The 22,191-nt window shown below is 45.9% G+C and overlaps 1 protein-coding gene across 12 annotated transcripts in view; it reads left to right on the plus strand.

Annotated features, from left to right (window-relative positions):
- The window catches only part of NCOR2 (nuclear receptor corepressor 2), a 403,768-nt gene that overhangs the window by 136,150 nt on the left and 245,427 nt on the right, over positions 1 to 22,191 (plus strand). For all 12 annotated transcript variants that reach the window (XM_050923437.1, XM_050923442.1, XM_050923438.1 and 9 more), the window contains exons 3-4: positions 2,217 to 2,344; positions 17,035 to 17,215. In XM_050923437.1, the coding sequence (XP_050779394.1) occupies positions 2,217 to 2,344; positions 17,035 to 17,215 (309 nt within the window). The remainder of the gene's footprint in view (positions 1 to 2,216; positions 2,345 to 17,034; positions 17,216 to 22,191) is intronic.

Here is a 22,191-nt window from a genome sequence, read left to right on the forward strand (position 1 = left end):
GGCTGGGCTCCCTAGCTGGACTTCATTCTACAGTGGCTGGGGACTCTCCTGGTGCACTTTGCAATTTTTGCCAAAAAATTGAAATGTTCTGTGGAGGGAGAACACCTGCTTTCTGGCCAGCTCTTTTCTTTAGCCTCAGAATCCCGCTGTGAGGAACAGCCATGTTTGTTATTGCAGTTATACAGATGGGGCCCCTGAGGCACAGAGGGACTAAGTGAACTGCCCAGGGTGTCACAGCGAGTCTGTTGAGCTGGGAAGGGAGCCTAGGTCTCCTGAATCCTGGGCTAGCCACTGGATCATTCTTCCTCCCCCCGAAACACTTATCTGCAGTGAGTGGCTTGGGAATCAAACCAGAGTAGAAAGGTCTCAATTTTTTTCAGATAAAAAATACTTAAAATATGCTCTGAAGTCCTAGTATTTCCCTTCCTTCTTGCATAACTACACCTCTACCTCGATATAACGCTGTCCTTGGGAGCCAAAAAAAATGTTACCGCGTTATAGGGAAAACCATGTTATATTGAACTTGCTTTGATCCACTGGAGTGCGCAGCCCCGCTCCCCTGGAGCACTGCTTTACCGCGTTGTATCCGAATTCGTGTTGTATTGGGTGGCGTTATATCGAGGTAGCGGTGTATATTCCAGTATTACCATGGTTGTCGTGAAAGTGGTGGGACATTATGAAGCATTGATCAGTGTTTTAGGTAATTAGATTATTAATCTTTGTTCTCTTCCCCTCCGCCCTGTGGTCAGGCACCTATCTGCAGATAAATAGCAGTTGAAATATAGCAGCTGAAATATTTCATTGTTTGAATAAGAGTCTTTGTGGCACCGAGCAGAAGGGTTCCTTAGTTAATTAAATCAGGGACATACAGTACTGTACCCTCCAAGGGCCAAGGAGCAAAAGGGATGTGTACATAATAAGTAACAAACTGTCCTTTCCACCCCTTTTTGCTCAGTTCTCGGGAGCCACATTTAAAGGGTCATGGTCAAGATGATGATGTATTTTCTTTGTTACCAATACCGTAGGTTGCTAAAGTTGAAAGCATTTTAAAAATGTAATTTTCTTTTAAACTTTTTTCTACGCTGTGGATTTGACTTCAGCGGACCCACTTGCATGCTTAAAGTTAAGCCCGTGTTTGGCTGGATTGGGGACACAGTGCTCAGTGTGTTGCAGGATTGAGCCCTTTGCCTGCCCGCTGTTTCACACCGATATACCTGCATCCCCACTACAAGAGGTTGTCCCTCTTTAACTATAGTGGTGTAATTAAAATGGTACAACTTTCTAGTGTAGACAGGGCCTCAGGCTGGACAATTAAATGAGCTTGGTTAGTTTTAGTTTCTTATGACATGAAGCTCTTTAGGGAAGGGACTGTCTTTTTGTTCAGCGTTTGTACAGTGCAACGGATCCGTGGCTGAGACTCCTTGCTGCCATGATAATACAAGTAGTAATAATGTGCCTTTTTGGAAGATAAACTTTAGCCAAACACAAGTTATTGGGTTCAAAGCAGAGGCAACTGGGTGAAACGTAACAACCTGTGAGACACAGGATGTTAGACTAGAGGATCTAATGGTTCCTTAAACTCTGTGGGACTGTTGCACTGAAGGTTGATAACTCTCTGCAGAACTGTATTGAAACCAAGGAAAAGTAATCTCCTATTACAAACATTTTTCATTGCACCAGGTTTTACTGTATAAAGCCCCTTTGCTGCCTCCCAAACCCCCCCACTTGAGAAATTTTGGTTTCACCACATGACTGTGTGCTGTACTGTGGGGGAATGGCTGTTTAACACTTCTGCTGCTGTCCTGGCAGAGGTGGGCCTGCATCCTTTCGCAGACGATCAGCTGTCCCCTTGAATAGCAACAGAAAGATGTAAAATGCCTGGCAGGGACTGGAGTCAGGGTGGGTGGGTAATAGGAACCTATATAAGAAAAAGCCTCAAATATCAGGACTGTTGCTATAAAATCAGGACATCTGGTCACCCTAATCTCAACCCCAACATGTGTTTGAGGTTCATTGGTAAGGCAGCTCAGGAACCCTTGCACTGCTTCCCCTTACATAGTGGATAAAGAGTGCTCAGAGCTCCCCAGGGAATTCAATCTGGCACCTGGTGTTCTTAAATGAATATCACATAATTTGCTGAGATGTAAATACAAGTGATCGTGGTCTTCTGAATATTTGATATCCGCAGAACAGCTCTCTTTCTATGTTTGTTGCAGGATGTGGGTCTGTTAGAGTATCAGCATCATCCCAGAGATTACACTTCCCACCTACCACCTGGATCTATTATGCAGCCACAGCGGAGGAGGCCTTCCTTGCTGTCTGAATTCCAGCCAGGGAATGAGAGGTAAGGAGGCAGGCATTCTACCCACAGAGTCTCCTCCTGGGGTTTCTGTGTGTCTGAATTCCTCATTTCTTCTTGTTCGCACAGCTCTTGGAAGGTGATGAGTGCTTTGTAAGACCTAAACCTATTATTATGAGCTCCATGTGTTTTAATGTGGTTTATTATACTTAATGATGCAAAAGCTCTTCTGATTTTTCCAGTATAATTCAATCCTCATACTCATTCCTACATCCCAAATGTTTGGAAGAAAGAGTCTTGTGTGTCTGGGGCTGTCCTTTCCATTTCCAGTGGATGCCACTGCTAAGTGGGAGGGCACTGGGCCTGCGGGTGTATGCTGTTTCTGGTTCTCTGTAGATGCTAAAGCCAGAGGAACCCTCTAGAGTCTGAGCTAGAAAACACTAGAATAACCGGCTGTGTGCTCTCTCTCTGTTCCCTGGGCCAGACTCTGAGTTCAGTTGCACTGGTGCAAATGTGTAATTACTGATTTATGACTTGTCCCTTTTTCTTAACTCCTTTACTATCCGCTGGGTAACTTTAAACAAGAAAGCGGCAAAGAGTCCTGTGGCACCTTATAGACTAACAGACGTTTTGGAGCATGAGCTTTCGTGGGTGAATACCCACTTCATCGGATGCATGTCATACTTTAAACAAGAATGCTTCCATGAAGCTGTGCATTGGCTCGATCAGCTCTGTCAGTTTCTCTGAGTGGGAAGTGAATGCAGTGTTTCTGGTTTTGTTCCTCTAACTCCTCTTAGAGTTAAAACCAAGACTGGTAAGTTTCCATTGTTCACTTCCACTTCTTCTTTTGTTACTCTCGTCCTGTATTTTTTAATTTTTCCTTTCCACTTGCATCTTCCACTCCTCTTGTTCTTGCCAGGTCCCTTTGCCTTCCCATCACGCTTGCCGATAACCCCAGGGAGAGTGTGCCAGGTGTTTTATGTGCGTCTCAGGCGAACACAGAGTGGCTAACAGTTTTGTAGATGCACTAACCACAGAAGCTAACCAGTTACAAAGGCCAACACTCTCGCTCTCGTTGCAAAACACCACACTCTCCATGTTACAGTTTCTCTTCTGCATTTGACACTGAGTAGTCTTGGAAAAAGTAGCCTGGAAGTGAAATACATACTGTAGAACAGTAGACTTATGCAAACCAGTGTTTGAGTCTTGCTATTAGGTATGGCTAAGTGCAGTACTGAATCACTGAGCTCTCAGTTGTGGCTGGATCAGAAATACATTTCTGCTTTTCCAAAGTCATAATAGTTAGAGATAGGGAAAGATAGATTAGGTCGTCAGGTTCATTCCACGGTAAGTGCATGAACCTTTGGATGGATCGCTCCAGATTTTGGCCAGAAATGCCAAAATACTCTGTTTTCCCAGCAGCATGGGTTCTGACCGATGAAGTCGAGACAAACAAGCGAGAATTTGGCAATAGTACACAGATTCTGAAATTGCCCTTTGCATCTGCTAGCATGGTGATGTATGTACTTGGGCTGTGGACTGAGTGCAGGCCTCGGGCACTTGTGCAAAGAGGTAGTGTCAGTTCTGGTGACTAATAACCCATCTCTCTGCCAGACGCATTGTTTTGACTTGCTCTGATTTCTCAGTGGTAACTTCTCCATTGTGTAACACCCGAAAACAAAGTTGGAAGTGGGCCAGATCAGAACCGTTTATCTGACTCCTCCTCTGTAAATGGGACCTGGATAGAAACTAACTTTAGTTTTTACAATTATGAGTGTGCTGTTGAGGTTTGGCAAAACCCTGAACTGGACCTACCCTTTCCTGGGTGTTTGCCCAGTAAGAATTCATGTTTCAAGGCCCTGAATGTATTCTTTTTACATTCATTTCTTGTTTCTCTGTATAACAAAATACCAGAGGGAATGCAAAAGCAGCTGCTGATATGACTGTCTGACTTTTTTACATGAGCCGTTCTTAGAGTACCAAATGCAAAAGGGGCTCAGAAACATCTGCCTCTCATATGCTATGTGATATATACAGTAGAGCATATCCTGTGTAGTGTGGTCATGGACTCATAAACTTTAAGGTCAGAAGGGACCATCATGATCATCTAGTCTGACCTCCTGCATTCTGGCTGAGTTACTGAAGTCCTCAAATCATGATTTAAAGACTTCAAGTTACAGAGAATCCACCATTTACACTAGTTTAAACCTGCAAGTGACCCAGGCCTCATCCTGCAGAAGAAGGTGAAACTCTCTGGGGTCTTTGCCAGTCTGACCAAGAATCAGTGCTGTAACAAGGGCAAAGCGAGTGAGGCACTTGCCTCCGGCATGGAAGGTGAGAGGCGTAGAAAGTTTCTCCTTCAGCGGCAAGTCCTTCCCTCTGAGAGGGACTGAGGGACCCACCGCTGAATTGCCACTGGTCATCGGCAAGGGAGAGGGGCAACACGTCTAGCTCTTCAGCAGAAATTCGGCAGCGGGTCCCCCAGTGTTTTTAACTCTCAGAGGGAAGGACCTGCTGCTGAATTGCCGCTGAAGAATGTCAGCAATTTGGTGGCAGGTCCTTCCCTCCGAGAGGAACCTGCCGCCGAAGAGCCAAACGTGCCACCCCTGTCCCTTGCCTTTGTTTTTAACCCTTCAAGCACTGAGTAAAGAAAAGATGGACAGCATGGGTCCTCTGCTCAATGGAGAAGGTGAACTGGTAACAGAGGATGATAGGAAGGTAGAGCTGCTCAGTGCCTACTTTGCTGCAGTCTTCTCACAAAAAATAGCATGGTGGGATGACTCGCGAAGTTACTGTAGACAAGGGGAAGGGCTGCAGATTGAGATAAGTGAAGAACACGTTGGGGATCTTCTGATCAATTTGAATGAATTCAAATCAGTGGTGCCTGATGCTGTTCACCTCAGGGTACTGAAGGGCCTTTGTTAATGTTAAGTTTATCAATTAATTCCAAAACCACCTCTAGTGACACTTCAATCTGTGACCGTTCCTCAGATTTGTCACCTACAAAAGCTGTCTCAGGTTTGGGAACTCGCTGATTTAGGCTGCGGATCCAAAAAAAGGTAGTATAGTGGGTATCCCAAGGGCATCTCCGTATGAGATGGAGGCATCAAGTCTAACCCTTTAGGAGTAGGAACAGGAGTAGGAGCATTGCCAGCAGATCGAGGGATGTGATCATTCTCCTCTATTCATCGTTGGTGAGGCCTCATCTGCAGTACTGTGTCCAGTTTTGGGCCCTACACTACAAGAAGGATGTGGATAAATTGGAAAGAGTCCAGTGGAGGGCAACAAAAATGATTAGGGGACTGGAGCACATGACTTAAGAGAGGAGATGGAGGGAACTGGGATTATTTAGTCTGCAGAAGAGAAGACTGAGATGGGATGTGATAGCTGCTTTCAACTACCTGAAAGGAGGTTCCAGAGAGGATGGATCTAGACTGTTCTCAGTGGTACCAGATGACAGAACAAGGAGTAATGGCCTCAAGTTGCAGTGATGGAGATTTAGGTTGGATATTAGGAAAAAGTTTTTCTCTAGGAGGGTGGTGAAGTACTGGAATGGGTTACGTAGGGAGGTGGTGGAATCTCCTCCCTTAGAGGTTAAGGTCAGGCTTGACAAAGCCCTGGCTGGTATGATTTAGTTGGGGATTGGTCCTGATTTGAGCAGGATGTTGGACTAGATACCTCCTGAGGTCCCTTCCAACCCTGATATTCTGTGATCGTACGAAATGCAAACCAGGGCTGGGGCACTACCTGGGGGGACTGCCCTGCCAATGCGCTTGATGGTGTTTCTGGCTGGGGGTTGAGGTCCCCTCATGCCTCAACCCCCGAAAGGGAAGGGGTGCTGGCAGATTAGTGGAGGCCCCCAGGGACCCTCCCTTTGTGATGATTGGGAGCCCCCAAGAATTGGCAAAAGGTCAGTGGGTTGTGATAGCTCTGGGCTGTCCCCTGATTGGCAGCCTTGGATGTGATTTGACTAAGAAAGCTGTGGCCTGGTTGAAACCCATGTCACGTGTCCTTGCCTTCTTCCACTCCGTGAGCATGCTGACACTATTAAGCTCAGGAGGGACTTTAGCTCAGGGCTTGTGGATGTGGGGCCAGATTGTCAACGGTATGTAGCATGTAGCATGCCTAGTGGGTTTTTTTTTCTTTTTTTCCCCTCCCCATCCAAAAGCGCCTGGGTGACTAATTGCCATTGAAATCTGTCAAACAATTGATTTCAATGGGAGTTGGGTTTCTAGGTACTTGTGAATATCCCACTAGGCATTTATCTGCATCCTTAGGTGCCTAAATACATTAAAAAATCAGGCCCATGGGACCAGGCCCCCCTCTCTTGTTGGTGTGAAGTTCTCTAAAATAGTATCCCAGTGAAACAGCTGTAGACCTGACCCTTTGGCACCTTGCTGCTGGACCCCAAGTTGTTCGGCGTGCTCATCTGGAGCGTACACTCCACTTGCCCGCCTGAAGACTGCCTGGCACCTGGAATCTGGTTGGAATGTTTGTTTATTAAAACAGCATTTTAGATATAGACCGCTGCACATAATACAATAAATACATTCATGTTTTAAATATACACAACTCCCCCAAAGATACACTTTTTAAAAACACACACTAACAACAAAAGATTAACCCTTCCCTGAAATCAATGACGCCTTTGAAATCACCACCTCTAAAACGATATAGTAGAACCTCAGAGTTATGAACACCAGAGTTACAAATTGACCAGTCAACAACACACCTCATTTGGAACCAGAAGTACACAATCAGGCAGCCCCAGAGACACCCCCGCCCTCTCCCCCCTTCTGCGCCCCCTCCCCCCAAAATGTAATACAGTACAGAACTGTGTTAAACATAAACTACAAAAAAAAAGAGAGAGAAAGCAGCGTTTTTCTTCTGCATAGTGAAATTTCAAAGCTATATTAAGTCAAGATTCAGTTGTAAACTTTTGAAAGAACAACCCTAATGTTTTGTTCGGCATTATGAACAACCTCCATTCCTGGGGTGTTTGTAACTCTGAAGTTCTACTGTCTATGAAAATAAGATTAAATTAATCTTCGGAGTCATTTTGATTAGAAAGAGCCTCTCTTTCACGTACTTTAATTACTAGGAGAGGTACCATCGAAAAAGGCAGAGAAACGTCCCTGTTGTCTTGCCCTCTGGCTGCAGCAAGTCAGGGTGGTAGCCTGTATCTGTCACAGTGACTAGTTTTGGTTTCCCTGGCACAGAAGCAAACCCCAGTGCTGAAGGGAGAGGAGCAGCTCAGGAATCTGGGCAGCTGAGTCCCCTGTGGCAGGTTGAAGCAAGGCGCATCTGTAAGCACTTTGGCTTTGTTCCGGTGTTCTGATGGATTGGCTGCAAGCGGAGGCAGCTGGCTCTCAGCACGCAGGGCTTTGCGGGATGACAAACACAAATCATGTCTGTGAATTGGGGGGTGGGGAGGGGATGGGAAGCACAAAAGTGTGCTCTGTCTGAAAGGAAGAGTCTCATCCCGCCTTTGGTGGTGTAATACTCTGCCTGGCACACAGCAGCGGGAGGTGTGAGGTACTTGTTTATGGATTTCTAGGCTGTTGCCCCCCCCTTTCGTTTAGAATATACTGAAAGGAAACAGCTTGTCTGGTGTTGGCTGCTGCGTCTGACGCTCTGTCAGAATCACTTTTCCCCCCACGCCCTTAAAAAAAAAATAAGTGTGAGTGAGTCTGGTACAAGTGGAAAGTGCCAGACTGACGGCCCTGGAGACTGAGGGCCTGTGTTTATTCACAGAACAGATGCAGCCCAGGCAGACTTCGCCTCACTGCCTGGCCAGCATGCCGAGCACCTCCAGCCTGGAGAAATTCATTCTGAACCCATCCAGCGCTGGCCTCTCTGGAACCGCCAGCTGGGGCAGTCGGATTGGTGCTATTAATGCTGCTCCTCTGGAAAAGGGGTTGATGCAACTTATTTGACATAGAGGGAAGGTGTGGCCTGGGATTTAGGTGACCTGCCATTGTTACCTTGGGCAAGTCCTCTTGCCTCTCCGTGCTTTGTACACTGTGGTGACACTATTGACCTACTGCACAGGTGTGTTGTAATGCTTGTAAAACCCATTGAGATTCCTTGGACTCATGTAGCATCTTCTGCCTGGGATTGTTATTGGAAAGGTTGTTATGACTGGTGCCAAGGCAATGTCTCTCTCTACCCTGTTGATTAGTCTATCTTCGCTACTGAGGAGTGGCTTTAGGAGCTCAATGTAATGGGAATGGGCTATAGAGCATTTCATTGTGAGGTTACCAGTTCAAATACAGCGGAGCTCTGGCTTCTTGCCTGGGATGGCCGGTTGGTGCCGGTTGTGGTGGTGGTGGGCTGTTTGTGAGGTGGACATTGGGCACCCTGTTGAGAGAGGTTAGTTTGATACCAGTTGTGACAGAGAAGGGCTTGCAGATATGGGTATTCAGGTCTATTGCCTGCCCTTTCTGGTGGTAGGATTGGAGCTGACTTTCACATGAACCTTTTGGAAGGGTTCCTGGGGACAGGTAGTGGTCAGCACTGCTGTGCCCCAGAGCATGTGTCTCCAGGGAGGAGGGATAGCTCAGTGGTTTGAACATTGGCCTGCTAAACCCAGAGTTGTGAGTTCAATCCTTGAGGGGTCCACTTAGGGAACAGGGGCAACAATCAGTACTTAGTCCTGCTAGTGTAGGCAAGGGGCTGGACTCAGTGACCTTTTGGGGTCCCTTCCAGTTCTATGAGATAGGTATATCTCCATATATTTTATATATTCTATTGTGTGCTCTTTGGATCTCCACAGCATTAGGGTGGCGCTCACAGGATTTCCCCTGCTGCATCAACAGGGCCTGGGCAAAAAGGTTTATACAACACGTAATGCATCCTGGAGCGGTCACCTTTCTGGCACTGCTCCCACTGCCTGCCATGGCGGGACATTGTGCTGTCCTTTTGACCTTCCCATGCGTGGCAGCCTGGACCTGCAGAAATTGCTGCTTGGAGTAGCTGCTGACACTTCCCTTTGCACAAACAGGGTAATACCCATAGGGAAGGGAACTTCTCTGGGTTTTGACCTAGGAGGAAGTGTCCACACACTTTGTGGATGGCTAGGAACTGGCAGCTCTTTTGTGATCCTGACCTGAAGGAAGGAAGGCTTGAACCCTGTTGGAGGCATTGCTCTGGGGAAGTCACCTCTGCATTTCATCTCACTGATATGCTGCTTTCCCTGACAGTTTATTGATTGCAGGCTTTTTCTTGGAAGGAGCCGTAAGACTTCCCCTTAGCTTGTTCAGTTGACTGTGCCAGCTGGAACGCAGGAGCTAAGAAAAGTATTTCAGGATCTACTGTTGGTACAAGTCGTACCATGAATACTTGCAAAGGAATGTTCTGGCAAGATTACAGGGCTGAGTTTATTTTTTTTTTTTTATTTTAATCTGCAGGAGAAATGAGGATAATTGGGTTGAGTGGAGCATGGCAGGTGGTGTGTGTGTAACGGTTTTTAGTCAAATTTTCTTATTAACACAAGAAAATTTGTCTAGATAATGGTTTCACTAGGAGAAATTGTAGCTGTAATGTACGGGACATGTGTTTTATCTGTGGTAAAGTGAGTTGCTGTTTTCAGGGGAGGCAGATTATATCACCAGTTTGCGAGCCATGCCTTGTCTTTGGAGTTTCTCCACCGAGCAGCCATTCAGGTTTTAAAGAGTGCACTCAGCGCTGATGTGAAGTATGTTCCCTTGGACGATAATGATTTTTAGGGTTTGTTAACCAGCTGCCAGGTTTCTGCGGCAGTCAGGAGTAGCCACGTGTGTTATAGAATGAAGGAGGGCCTAATTACTCTGTTTATTGAATATGATTAATCCCCCTGACTGATGAGCCCAGGGAGTCGTGGGAGTTGGAAACGTGTGGAAAGCCGCCACAATATGCAGCTAAGGAAATAATGTGCAGTTTTTCCATCTTAATCGGTTTCAGGCCAAATAGCACCAAATGTTCCAGAATTAACAGCGCGATCGCTCTGATTTTATTTACCCTGCTTAATTAAGGTCCCGTTTTAAAGGTGACCCCCCACAGCTCTTTTTTTCAGCTGAAGGCTGTAATGCTGGCTTCAATTCACTCCATCCATAGCTAAAATTTTGCCAAAATCCATGTAGGAAAATAATGGATGAAAGCCACAGCTGGTAACATCTGGATATTGGTTCCCTATGTTAAGATCCTCTCCAATAAGCTTCTTCAGTTCCCATTGAAGCTAGGTTGAGTTAAGGTGCTCAGCAACTCAGCGGATCAGGCCCTTTGAAGGGAGAGGTTTTCAATATAGCATTTTTATTTTTTGTAAAACAGGCACTGGAGTCTTACCCTGTGTCTCTCTTTTACTTTAGCCCTTGTTCTCCCAAGGCCTGGATTCAAATGAAGCTCAGGTCATGATGAATGAACATGATAGTGTCAACGTCATAATTTACATACATCTGTCTCCTTTGGCATAATGGGAGAAGATTGTTCTGAGGAGAAGCCCTGGGCTTTGTGTGACTGAACCAGCGTGGCTTGGTTAGAGTAATGCGAGGAAGCTTTCACTACTCTGCCTGGTTGATATTTTGCTTTCCTCAACACTGAGCTGTTCATATTTTGGAATGAAAACTAGAAGTGTAGGGTTCTCATCGTTATGAATTTCGTCCCATAGGGCAAACTCTTTTGCATTGCCACTTTGTGACGTAGTGATGTTTATATAAGTCATTTCATGAAGCGGTTTCCCTGTAATGATATGCTGACCCAGAGGGGAAAATAGTCTTGCAAGGGGAGTGACATTGGGAAGACCCTACAATCTTCAGGATAAATGCTGGCCTCTGGGGTCTTGTCTGCATTTGAGAGATGCAGTACACTTGTGCCATTGTTGCTAAAACTGGTTCTCCTCCCCCAGTGCGAACAAAATCGGGAGGAGCCCTCACATAGACTGGCTGCTGCTGACATTGTAAACAGTATAGATAAAATCCTGGCCTCATTGAAATCAGTGGGAGGTTTGTCATTGATTTCAGTGGAGCCAGAATTTCATGCTGTGTCATACAGCCCTGTTTCAGGTTCCCTAGTGTAGAGCTTGGAGATTATGGTTAGGAGAGGGAAACGGGACATGACCCGGTGTGGGGCTGTCACCATTTTCAATGACTAAATCGCTTCTGAAGAAAGTCTTCTAGATTGGGAGCCCATGTGTAAAATGATTTTTCTGATATATATTTCAAAGAGAAACTGCTAAAGTTAATGGGTCCAAAGCATTACCTGCTTTGGAAATAACACATCTTTTATTTGATCCTCATTAATCTATGTGCTGCCAGCAGTGTTCTGGGCACTTCCATGTAGTACTTCCTGCTAGGTCTCTAGAAAGGATGTTTTTTCACGAAAGTCGGGGCTACAGACTGACTTTAAATTAAAACGACACTTCTAGCAACTTTACAGAACCAGTCCAGGGTGAGTGGGTGGGTGTGCGTGTGTGTGTGTATGATGAATTTCAACTCACAGGATTCTCTTTGGAAGTGCTCAGCGCACTAGGATATCTCTTGGGGTCGCCGACAAAGACCAGGCATGCACCAAACTCAGAATTGGGGGAATGTGCCATGTGCACATATCAAAATCCCAGCTCAGGGTCCCTTTTTTTTTTTTTTTTTTTTTTTTTTTTTTTTTTAATCTACTGGTGTTGAGTGTCCTTTAAAGATAACACTTCCATTTAAATAGCGAGGAACGTCATTACTGCCAGAGGAATGGTGGTGATCGTCTGAAAAATATGTAATAGTGTTAAGGGTTTGGGCCTCATCCTGCTTTTTGCCTCCCGCAGGGTTAACAGCCCATTGGAGAACATGGTTATAAAAGATTTGAAGGAGAACCCAAAAGGTTAAGTTGATTTGAGGAACAAAGTTATGTACTTTTGAGAGACACTGAGGGCAGTTTTAGTTAATTCAAGAACTTGATTCATTATTAATTATTATTTTATTTTTACAGTTTGAAAAGTCCAAGCTCCCTCCCTGGGATTTGACTTTGCTAACAAAACAAATGAGAAGATAAAGTCAAGATCAGCTCAGGTCTTCCCTGGCCTCGCTACTCCCAGGGTTCCTTCTGCTCAGCACACACCCTAGATCATGTTTCCCCCTAGAGGAAAACACGCTCAACTTCCTTTATGTCCAACTAATGACACCTTAGTTAGTGAAGCAACAAAACCCACGTAATCCTTTCCTAGCCATTTCAGGCAAACATTGCAAGCCTGTTACAACCCCCCTTTATAAATGATACTGACTTAAAGCAGCCGTGAGTATAGTATGACAAAAAATCTGTTTGTAGAAGGGCATCTGCAACAATGCCTGACACTGCAATTTGATGAACACCTTCAGTATGCATTTGATTGCACTGGGAGTGGCTTAGTAATTTGCATGAAATCCTAACAGTTTATACTTTACTAATTCCAAGTGTCAGTTGCAAAAGATTAGCCCGTTGATGTTTAGTTACTGGTTGTGCAATTGAACATGACATTAGAAACGTTCTTTTCCTTTAGCATCAGAGGGGTAGCCGTGTTAGTCTGGAGCTGTAAAAACAGCGAAGAGTCCTGTGGCACCTTATAGACTAACAGACGTATTGGAGCATGAGCTTTCGTGGGTGAATACCCACTTCGTCAGATGCATGCACCCACAAAAGCTCATGCTCCAAAACATCTGTTAGTCTATAAGGTGCCACAGGACTCTTTTCTTCTTTTCCTTTAGCAAACTGGAAATTTCTGAAATGAAATGGCCAGGTGAGTACTATTTTGGAGAAAATGCAGCACTCACTGAAACAGAATGTAACTAAACTTTTTTCTGGCTGGAGTTATTTTTACTCGAATGGCAGTGCCATTGCTGCATAAAGGTCCATTGTAAAGATCTCGCTACAGACGTGAACGTGGAGAGTGAAAGGTGTGAAAATTTCTAGCAATAGCATTTTATTTCCTAACAAGAAAGGCTGAAGGAATTATATTGGATAAAGTAATCTCAGGAGCAGTTTGAAATTCCTCAGGATGAAAGTCAGCAGAAGTTCCAGTGGATGTGGAAATGGAAAGAAAATAACAGCCTATAATGTAATAGTTGCTTGGCACAGTATAGGCCTGAGTCATGATAGAGAACTGTGTTCTTAAAATTGTATTCTTTTATCTTTTAAAACGTCTCAATGTAATGAATACGTCTGAATCTAGGTTTGTGGGAGTTTTTGCACGTCTAAGGCTTCAGACCAGTCCCTTGGCAATTAGCAGCTTCTTGGTAATATATGTTTTAAGAAAATAGGAATCTGATGCACAAAAGTAATTAAAATCAGAGTCTGGGTGTTGAAATATTTTAACACCTTCCCTGCTCAGCAGTTGCTGTTTGTTATTTAGTGTTAGAGCAGAACATGAAATGTTGAACTGCAGCTGCGGGTAGACAGAATTTGCACCAGGGACTGGGCAGAACAACAGGAAACTTGAGAGGTGCCACAGGGAGCATCAGGGTTGGCTAGAAAAGTGCTGTACCATTCAAGTAAAATGATCGATATTTCAGAGTCTTACTTTGAAAAGTAGCTACGTAAATGGCAAATTTTCCCTCTGCTACCCTTGGAGGCTTAAGTGGCAAAAATAATGCAAGTGTTGAACTGATCTTGATCCTCTTATCTCCTCAGCTGAGAGTGAACAAGCCACATTTGATTCCTGTCTGTATATCAGCAGAATTGTTTACTGAACTCCAGCAGTTTCGCCTGTGCCAAGACCATGGCAGACAATGGGGGTTGTCACTGACAGTGTAGTTTGGCCTGCAGAATCTTTTGTTACTGGTGGTGATATGCAAAAAGGAAAACTCCTGGCTTGATTCTTGGAACGCACGCTGAGTTTGCAAGCCCAACAGTTGTGGGGTTGGGGGCTTCTTTAACTCATAAACTAAATGCATTTGATATGGAAACCCATTGATGCATTTACAGAAAACTTTCACATCAAATTGACTGAATGTAATTGTTTTCAGGAGGATCCCTCCTCTAATTGCTTTGGGCCTGACCCAAAGCCTGCTGAGGTTTTTCCCCCCAATTTTTCACCCTGTTTTGTATCAATCAAGTAACTTGTTTTATTAGGAAAATACATTACATTGCATGAGATATATGTATTATGATAATACATTAGTCTGTGTGTATATGCAAAGCTGCCTGTTGAAGTAAAGCTATATGTATTAGTCTAGACCAGTTTTTCCCAAACTTGGGATGCCACTTGTGTAGGGAAAGCCCCTGGTGGGCCTGGTCCATTTGTTTACCTGCCCCGTCCGCAGGTTTAGCCGCTCTCGGCTCCCACTGGCCGCAGTTTGCTGCTCCAGGCCAATGGGAACTGCTAGAAGTGGTGGTCAGTACGTCCCTTGGCCCGCTCCACTTCCAGCAGCTCCCATTGGCCTGGACCAGTGAATCTGGAGCCGCGATTGGCCGGACCAGCGGACACGGCAGGTAAACAAACCGGCCTGACCCTCCAGGGGCTTTCCCTACACAAGCGGCATCCCATGTTTGGGAAACGCTGGTTTAGAAGATGCACACAATCAACAAACAAGCACGCATGCAAACTCTGAAGTGGGTGCTCATCCGAACGTACTGATGAATCTCATGCCCACCACGTACGCATTTCAGGCTGTTAGCAGATAACGGTTTAAAGATCTGACACACTAAAATGGGAAGAAAATGAAAATCTGTATCAGATTATGGTACAGAACACAAGGAATTATTCAAAAGTTTAAAACAAAAACAGGAGAAAAGGGTCGAATGTATGTGCTACAAATGGTGTGGCCCAGTTATTAAATGTAAATATTTATAGGCTAATAGTTCTCTGTCTACAACAGTAAACTGTTTATTCTAATGAACAGTTTTATTTGGGGATTAGAGATGTATTGTTTTCTTAAACTCAGAGGTGGCTGTTTTAGTTTTGCGGCAAACCACACTGAATGCCATTCATCGAAGTATTAATCTACTGCAGGGTTCTCAAACTTCATTGCACTGTGACCCCCTGCTGACAACAAAAATTACTACACGACCCCAGGAGAGGCACTGAGACCTGAGCCCCAGACAGGAGGGCCAAAGTCAAAGCCTGAGCCCTGGGCACGGGGGCCAAAGCCGAAGCCCCAGGGCTTCAGCCACAGGCAGGGGGGCCCTGTAACCTGAGACCTGCCACCCAGGGCTGAAGCTTGGGCAGTGGGGCTCAAGCTTCAGCTTCGGCCCTGGGCCCCAAGAAGGCTAACGCCAGGCTTGGCGACCCCATTAAAAAGGGGTCACGACCTAAGTTCCCTCTAAGCCGCATGGCTGTGCAGCTGTCTGTTAAGCCCTGCGCAGGGGAGAGGTGCCCTTCCCCGCCAGCCCCAGCATAGACCTGCCCCGGTCTTATCACTGCTGGGGGAGAGGAGCTCCACCCTCAGCCCAGCCCGGCCACGGCCTACTGGAGCTGCCAAGGTGAGGAGCCCCTCCCCGCCTGCCAAAGTGCGGACCTACCCCAGACTCGCCATGGCTGGGGAAGAGGAGCTCCACCCTCAGCCCAGCCCGGCCACGGCCTACTGGAGCTGCCAAGGTGAGGAGCCCCTCCCCGCCTGCCAAAGTGCGGACCTACCCCAGACTCGCCATGGCTGGGGAAGAAGAGGAGCCCCTCCCTCGGCTCAGCCATGCCACAGTTGCCACGGCTGGGGAGAGGCGCCTCTCCCCCAACCCCGAACTGCTGGCGGGGTGGGAGTCTTTTTTTTTTTTTTTTTTTTCCTCCCCAGGGGAGCCTGTACCCTGGGCCCCTAATTCCTGGCCTCAGCCCCACCCCAGAGCCCACACTCCCTCGCACCCGAACCCTCTGCCCCAGCTCTGAGCTTCTTCCTGTGCCCCAAGCCCCTCATCCCTGACCCCACCCCAGAGCTCGCAGCTCCCGCACCCCAACCCTCTGCCACAGCCCTGAGCCCCCTCCTGCACCCGGACCTCCTCATCCCCCGCCCCACCCCAGAGCCTGCACCCCCAGCCAGAGCCCTCATCCTCCGACACCCCAACCCTCAGCCCTGAACCCCCTCCCACACTCTGAACCCCTTGGCCCCACCCCCACCACATGAATTTTGTTATGTGCACCAATATGAAGGTCGTGTGTCACACATCACCTCCATATTGGTGCACATAACAAAATTCATTCCACACGTGGATGTAAAAAGTTAGAGGGAACACTGGTCACGAACCACTTTGGGGTCCCAGTCCAGAATCTGAGAACTGCTGATCTACTGAATATTCCCCCACCCCCTGCAGCCTTCCATCCACCAAAATAAACCTTGATATTTACCCAGCAAAATTAAAGTTTTTTTTCCGCCGATTTTTACCTGTTTTTGTTGTTGTAGTAATAAACATTGATAAATTCACGGGAAAAATTAAATAAAATAAAAAGCAAAAACAAAGAGTGCTACAGATAAACCACTGAGGACAGAAAAATCAAGTTACTTTCCTAGGACTATACAAGAAGTCATTGGCAGAGTTGAGAAATGAATCCAGAGCTTCTGAATCCCCATTTGGTGCCATTTCCACCAGTCCATCTTTTCCCTGGATAGCCTACCATGAGGGGAGTGTTGTGAGACACAAAGCTGAAGAACACAGGTTTTTAGTTGCCTGGGAATTGTAAATCAAGTCGAATGCTTTATCTTCCCGTGACGGGTTAAAACCCTTTAGGAATTCTGAATGTGGAAATGCAGGAGCCCTGTGCCTGCTAGAATGGCTGCTTGTGACTCTAAAACTGCCTCTCGCTTTCTCCCAAGGTCGCAGGAGTTGCACCTGAGAGCCGAGCCCCACTCCTATCTCTCGGACATGAGCAAACAGTCAGAAATAGAGTTCATTGAAACAAAACGACCACGACTAGACCTGCTGCAAGACCCGCTGCTGCGGCACTCGCCTCTACTCAACCAAAATCAGCAGGGAGGGACGGAAGATCTCTCCAAGGTAAGAAAAAGAGCCCCACACAGCTGTAGGATACTGAGCAGGTGCAGACCCTGTGTTACATGGCACCTGTAGGAATTGCGTTTGCTTTACCGTCTGGCTCCTACAGGTTGCCTATGGGTAAGATTAAGGTTTCATCACGGTCACTTTTAGTAAAAGTCAAGGACAGGTCACAAGTAATAAACAAAAATTCACGAAAGCTTGTTACCTGTCCCTCGTTTTTACTAAAAATAACTATGACAGAAGGGGCTGACGGGGTGATAAGAGCCTGAACCCTGCTGCAGGGGCCCCCACCAGGTAACAGCTCCAGCCCTGCCACCCTGGGCTGAAGCAGAAAATGTCACAGAGGTCTCTGGAAATCACAGACTCCGTGACCTCTATGACAGAATCTTAGCCTTACCTAGGGGGCGTGTGATTCTCTAGTTCCTTGAAGGCTCCATGCACCATTTGATGTAATACAGGTATAGCTCACAGCCCTTGATGGCTCTAGCGTTCTGCTAGATGTTGTCAGGTGCTAAACAGTGACCTGGATGCCCTGTTCTGAGGGGTGTAGGTTTTCATTGTAACTAATATAATATGCATGTTTTAGATATTCCAGTCGCTAGAGCAGCTTGATGCTGCCCTTGACCCTGCGTGACATTGGGAAGCCCGGCTCCTCTGGATATTGGGCCCTCTGATGTAATTTTACTTGATCTCTTTCTTTCATCCTGTCTGTTGATTTGCTAGCTGTGTGTGAAGGGTTCTGTGATCAGCTGGCAGCTCTGTTCCCCTCATTACAGTTGTACTTCCCTTGCTGTGAACATTTGAGTCATCTCGATGAAGGAGAATAAGTTACACACGCTGGACGGCGGGTAGAGCAGCCCTTTATAATCTTACACAATGAAGCCTCCCTCATCTAACAAAATAACTCATTTATCTGAAATGGCACTGGCTCCCTGTGTAACAACTGTGATTTAAGAATCCCCAGCTTAAATGAACTCCTGCTTATTTCGATCAGTTTTGGTGCTGCGTTTGAGTAAACAGCATTTCACTTTTCCCTCAGTCTGAAATTCTGTCCAGATTCATGTCTCTCAGCGTCAGCAGGCAGATGGCATTAGCCTGATAGAACCATAGCTCATTTTTATGGTGCATCTAATTCTGGGCTGTCGATGTGAGTTCTTTAGCCTCTGAGCCTGTTGATTAATAAAACTGGACCCAAGTTGCCTTGAAAATGAATGGGTTAGGTATCCAAATCTAGGGGTAATGTGTGTGCATTTCATGCTAATTCCTTTCCCGCTTGGGAGTAACAGAACATGGTGATTTCTCCTGATCTAGAGGCATGGGCAACCATGGTTGCAAACCTCCAGTAATGGAGATACCACCTAAGAAAGAGAATGGCATTGTTTGGCTTCCGAGGGAATCCCATCAAGCTGTCCTGAGTGGGAAAGACATGTAGTTTCAACTAGCAGGGTGCAAAGCTGGAGAGAATGAGGATGCTCAGAGATCCCAGAGGACTATTATGGTGGACCTCCTTGGTGGTTGGGGAGAAGCTCTGGAATGAAGCTGATACAACAGGTGCTCTGATGGCTCAGATCCCTGTATAATTAGTGAAAAGCGACGGAGTCCTATGGCACCTTATAGACTAACAGATGTATTGGAGCATGAGCTTTCGTGGGTGAATACCCACTTCGTGTATAATTAGTGAGACTCCGTTGGAAAGGGGTAGAGCAGTCTGCACTTAATGGCCAGTACTATGCTATGGGACTAGGACACCTTCCCTGGGTGAATCAGATCTCTCCCCTACAGCCTTGATAGTATTTTTCTTTGAAATAACCCTTCCTGGGCACCCTAGCCCCTTGCATTCCACAGCCACTTCTGTTCCAGAAAGCATCATCAATGAGGAGGTACTGTGACCACCCCGGAGTTTTTCTTTCAACACCACTGGAATGGAACCACATTTGGCAGCAGCTCTGCACTGGAAAACATGTTCAGCTGACTGCTGGATTAGATATCTTGTGATGGGGTGGAAAACAAACCCTTCGGTTTTGTGGTTTAAAGCAAAAAGCTCTTATGGAGAAACGGTCACAAGCTTCTCCATCTACACATTATTTCATTCAACACTTTTGAAGGCCAAGACTATAACAGGGTTTAAAAAAATAACTAGATAAGTTCATGGAGAATAGGTCCATCAATGGCTATTAGCCAGGATGGACAGGGATGGTGTCACTAGCTTCTGTTTGCCAGAAGCTGGGAATGGGTGATATGGAATGGATCACCTGATGATTACCTGTTCTGTTCATTCCCTCTGGGGCACCTGGCATTGGCCTCTGCCAGAAGGCAGGATATTGGGCTAGATGGACCTTTGGTCTGACCAGTATGGCCATTCTTATGATGTTTTCCAGTGAGAAATGTATAAGCTAAGCCACTTGGAAGCCTTAGCTAATGAGTATAGGGAGAGCAGTTGTTTCTTGTTCTGTGACGCATCTTATGGTCATTTTCTGGGAGTGTCAAGTGTTTGTTTTAAAAAAAAAAACAACAAAAAAACAGTGAGATACAATTCTGGAGAAATATGCTCCTACTGGAAGGATTTGAAATTTCAGAGTCTGTATTGAGAACAGGATCCACTATTTCAAACTGGTGGGAATCTTAGTAGAGCCTGAAATCATCATTTGACATTTCTCTTTATTCCAGCACCCAGGAAATGGAATTAAGTGATCTCTCTTAGCCCCGTGCTATGGATTGCTGATTGTCCTCAGCTCCCACTGAAGTGGAGGGGAGGTGAGGGCTTCCAACATCTCTTGAAAGCCTAGCACAGGTGTGGTGCTAGAACCCTTAGTCCCAGAAGATCCATCGTATGCCTTCTCAGAGCCTTACAGACCAAGTTGGAAGGGACCTCCGGGTTTATCTAGGCCATTTGCCCCCATTATAGAACAAGACCGTCTTCTACCCTAAACCAAGAAAGGCCACCTTTTGGCACTCGCTGGTGTCAGTGTACATCTAAAATAACTACTAGCCTTCATGGAGTTACTCTAATCCATTCTTGTATAGGCAACCCAGCTTGCTCTTCTCATTAAATCTTCAGCAATATTTCTCATTCCTGGGAGAGTTACATTGACTTCTGATCTGAAGTAAATCTTCACTAGTATGACCACCCTCTGCCTGGGTGTGTCGCTGAAGGGAGTACCTCTTCTACATGCTGGCCTGGGATTCTCTTCCTTTGCTGCCAGTGACTTCTTCATGAGTGACTGTGAAGATCCCTTCTGTGGATGCTGTCAGCTTTCTCACGTAGCACCTGTGACTTTGTGAAATGGCACATTGTGTGTGTGTCCTCGGGTCCTTGTTGCTAATCCTCGCTTAGCACTGTCCTTGCAGACACGTGGCCTTTGCTGTCACACTGCTTATATTTTTTAGCACCACCTTGGTGTTCGTACTTATTCATCATACCCCTTGGTTCTTACAAGTTTATCTTTGCTAGCTTTGCTCCCTCCTCCCCCACGTTTCATGTGCAGAGCCAGATGTCTCCTTTGCTGTGTATTCACCAGCCATGCAGACGAAAGTCTTGAGTCTCTGCATTGATCCTAGCAGAGGAGGAGATTTTCATGTACATATGTAGATATACATACATAGGCAGCGTGGCTGAATCTCTGAAAACTGGAGATAATACTGGCCTCCTTTGGGATCTAGTGGAAAAAAAAAACATTACAGAAGAGCTGGGTGATGGCATTATTATTATTATTTATTATTACTCAGAAGTTCCCTTGGAATTGCGACTTCCATTGTTGGCGAGTTCTTTTATTGCTTGTGTTTGTACATAAAATGTTTTTGTTTCAGACCAATAACTCCTCGAATATTCATGGGGAAGGGGGTATTATGAAAAGGTGGTGGCACCCAGGCTAAGACATAGATTTGACAGAACCAAAGTGTTCAGAACTAAGGGGGTTATGATTTGATGTAGATTTAAAAAAAATTATTTAAAATGACCAAACTAATCTTTTTAAAATAAACTTGTAATGACACATTCAGGCGAACGATTGACTTGCCAAGTTTCACCCTGACTGCACGTTCCTGAGACCAGGTCGCAATAAATTCCTGGAAAACAGGCTTTACAATGGAAAAGGCAGTAGGCCATTAACTAATGCTTTAAATGCATCCCTGCAAGAGATTAAAGACCTCTTCTAAGGCATTCGATAGTCCTGTTCCCTGTGTTTTCCTATTCATTTCTCTTCCATTGTGCGGTGTCTTGGCAGTGCCACTCTGAGCTGGACTTCCTCAAACAAATGTCTCCCTTCCTCTGTGAGAGGCGGCCTTGGGTTTAGAAAGTAACTGAGTGGAGAAATTCAAGGTTAGTGACCCCTACATGCTCAGCTGTCCATAAATCTCAAACTCCAGTGACCTCTCACCTACTAAAGTCTAACCCACGCTATGGCCCATCTAGAGATTCAGATGAGATGTCAGGAGCATGATGTCTGCAACCTGCCCTGAATTTGCTAATGCAGCTAGTCGGAATGGTTAGCTGGTAAACTACCAGCTGTGTTTTCTCTTCTGTGTTTTTCTTCATGGCTTTGTTATGGGAACGTTCATCTGTTTCTGGGATTAACCTCTCAGAGTTTCCAGTGGGCTGGGTCTCACCGTTATTAATGAAACTGGCTGGAACTTGTGTTGACCTTGGCAGAGGCCCCAGTTGGCTAGGAGGTGACTGGCAGAAGCATAATCCCTAATTGAGTAATCCAGCACAAGGGGGTGTGGACGCCACAGCTCTTTGAACTTTGAAAGCTGCGGCATTCAGGCAGGATGTGGAGGAGGAGCGGGACATTCAGAAACTTGCTGAGCCCCACGGCCTGCCTTTAAATTCATGAGGAAAAGTGAGGTGACACCTCTGCTCCATCCGCTTATTGGTAAGGGGTCCAGGTTGTGGGAATGGCCCTAGAAAGCCACATTTGGGGAGAGCTGCATTCAAACCCAAGGCCCTCTTCTGATTTAGTACTTTGGAACAACAGTGC

This window comes from Gopherus flavomarginatus, chromosome 15 (genome assembly GCF_025201925.1).
Source record: "Gopherus flavomarginatus isolate rGopFla2 chromosome 15, rGopFla2.mat.asm, whole genome shotgun sequence".
Taxonomy (NCBI): Eukaryota; Metazoa; Chordata; order Testudines; family Testudinidae; genus Gopherus; species Gopherus flavomarginatus.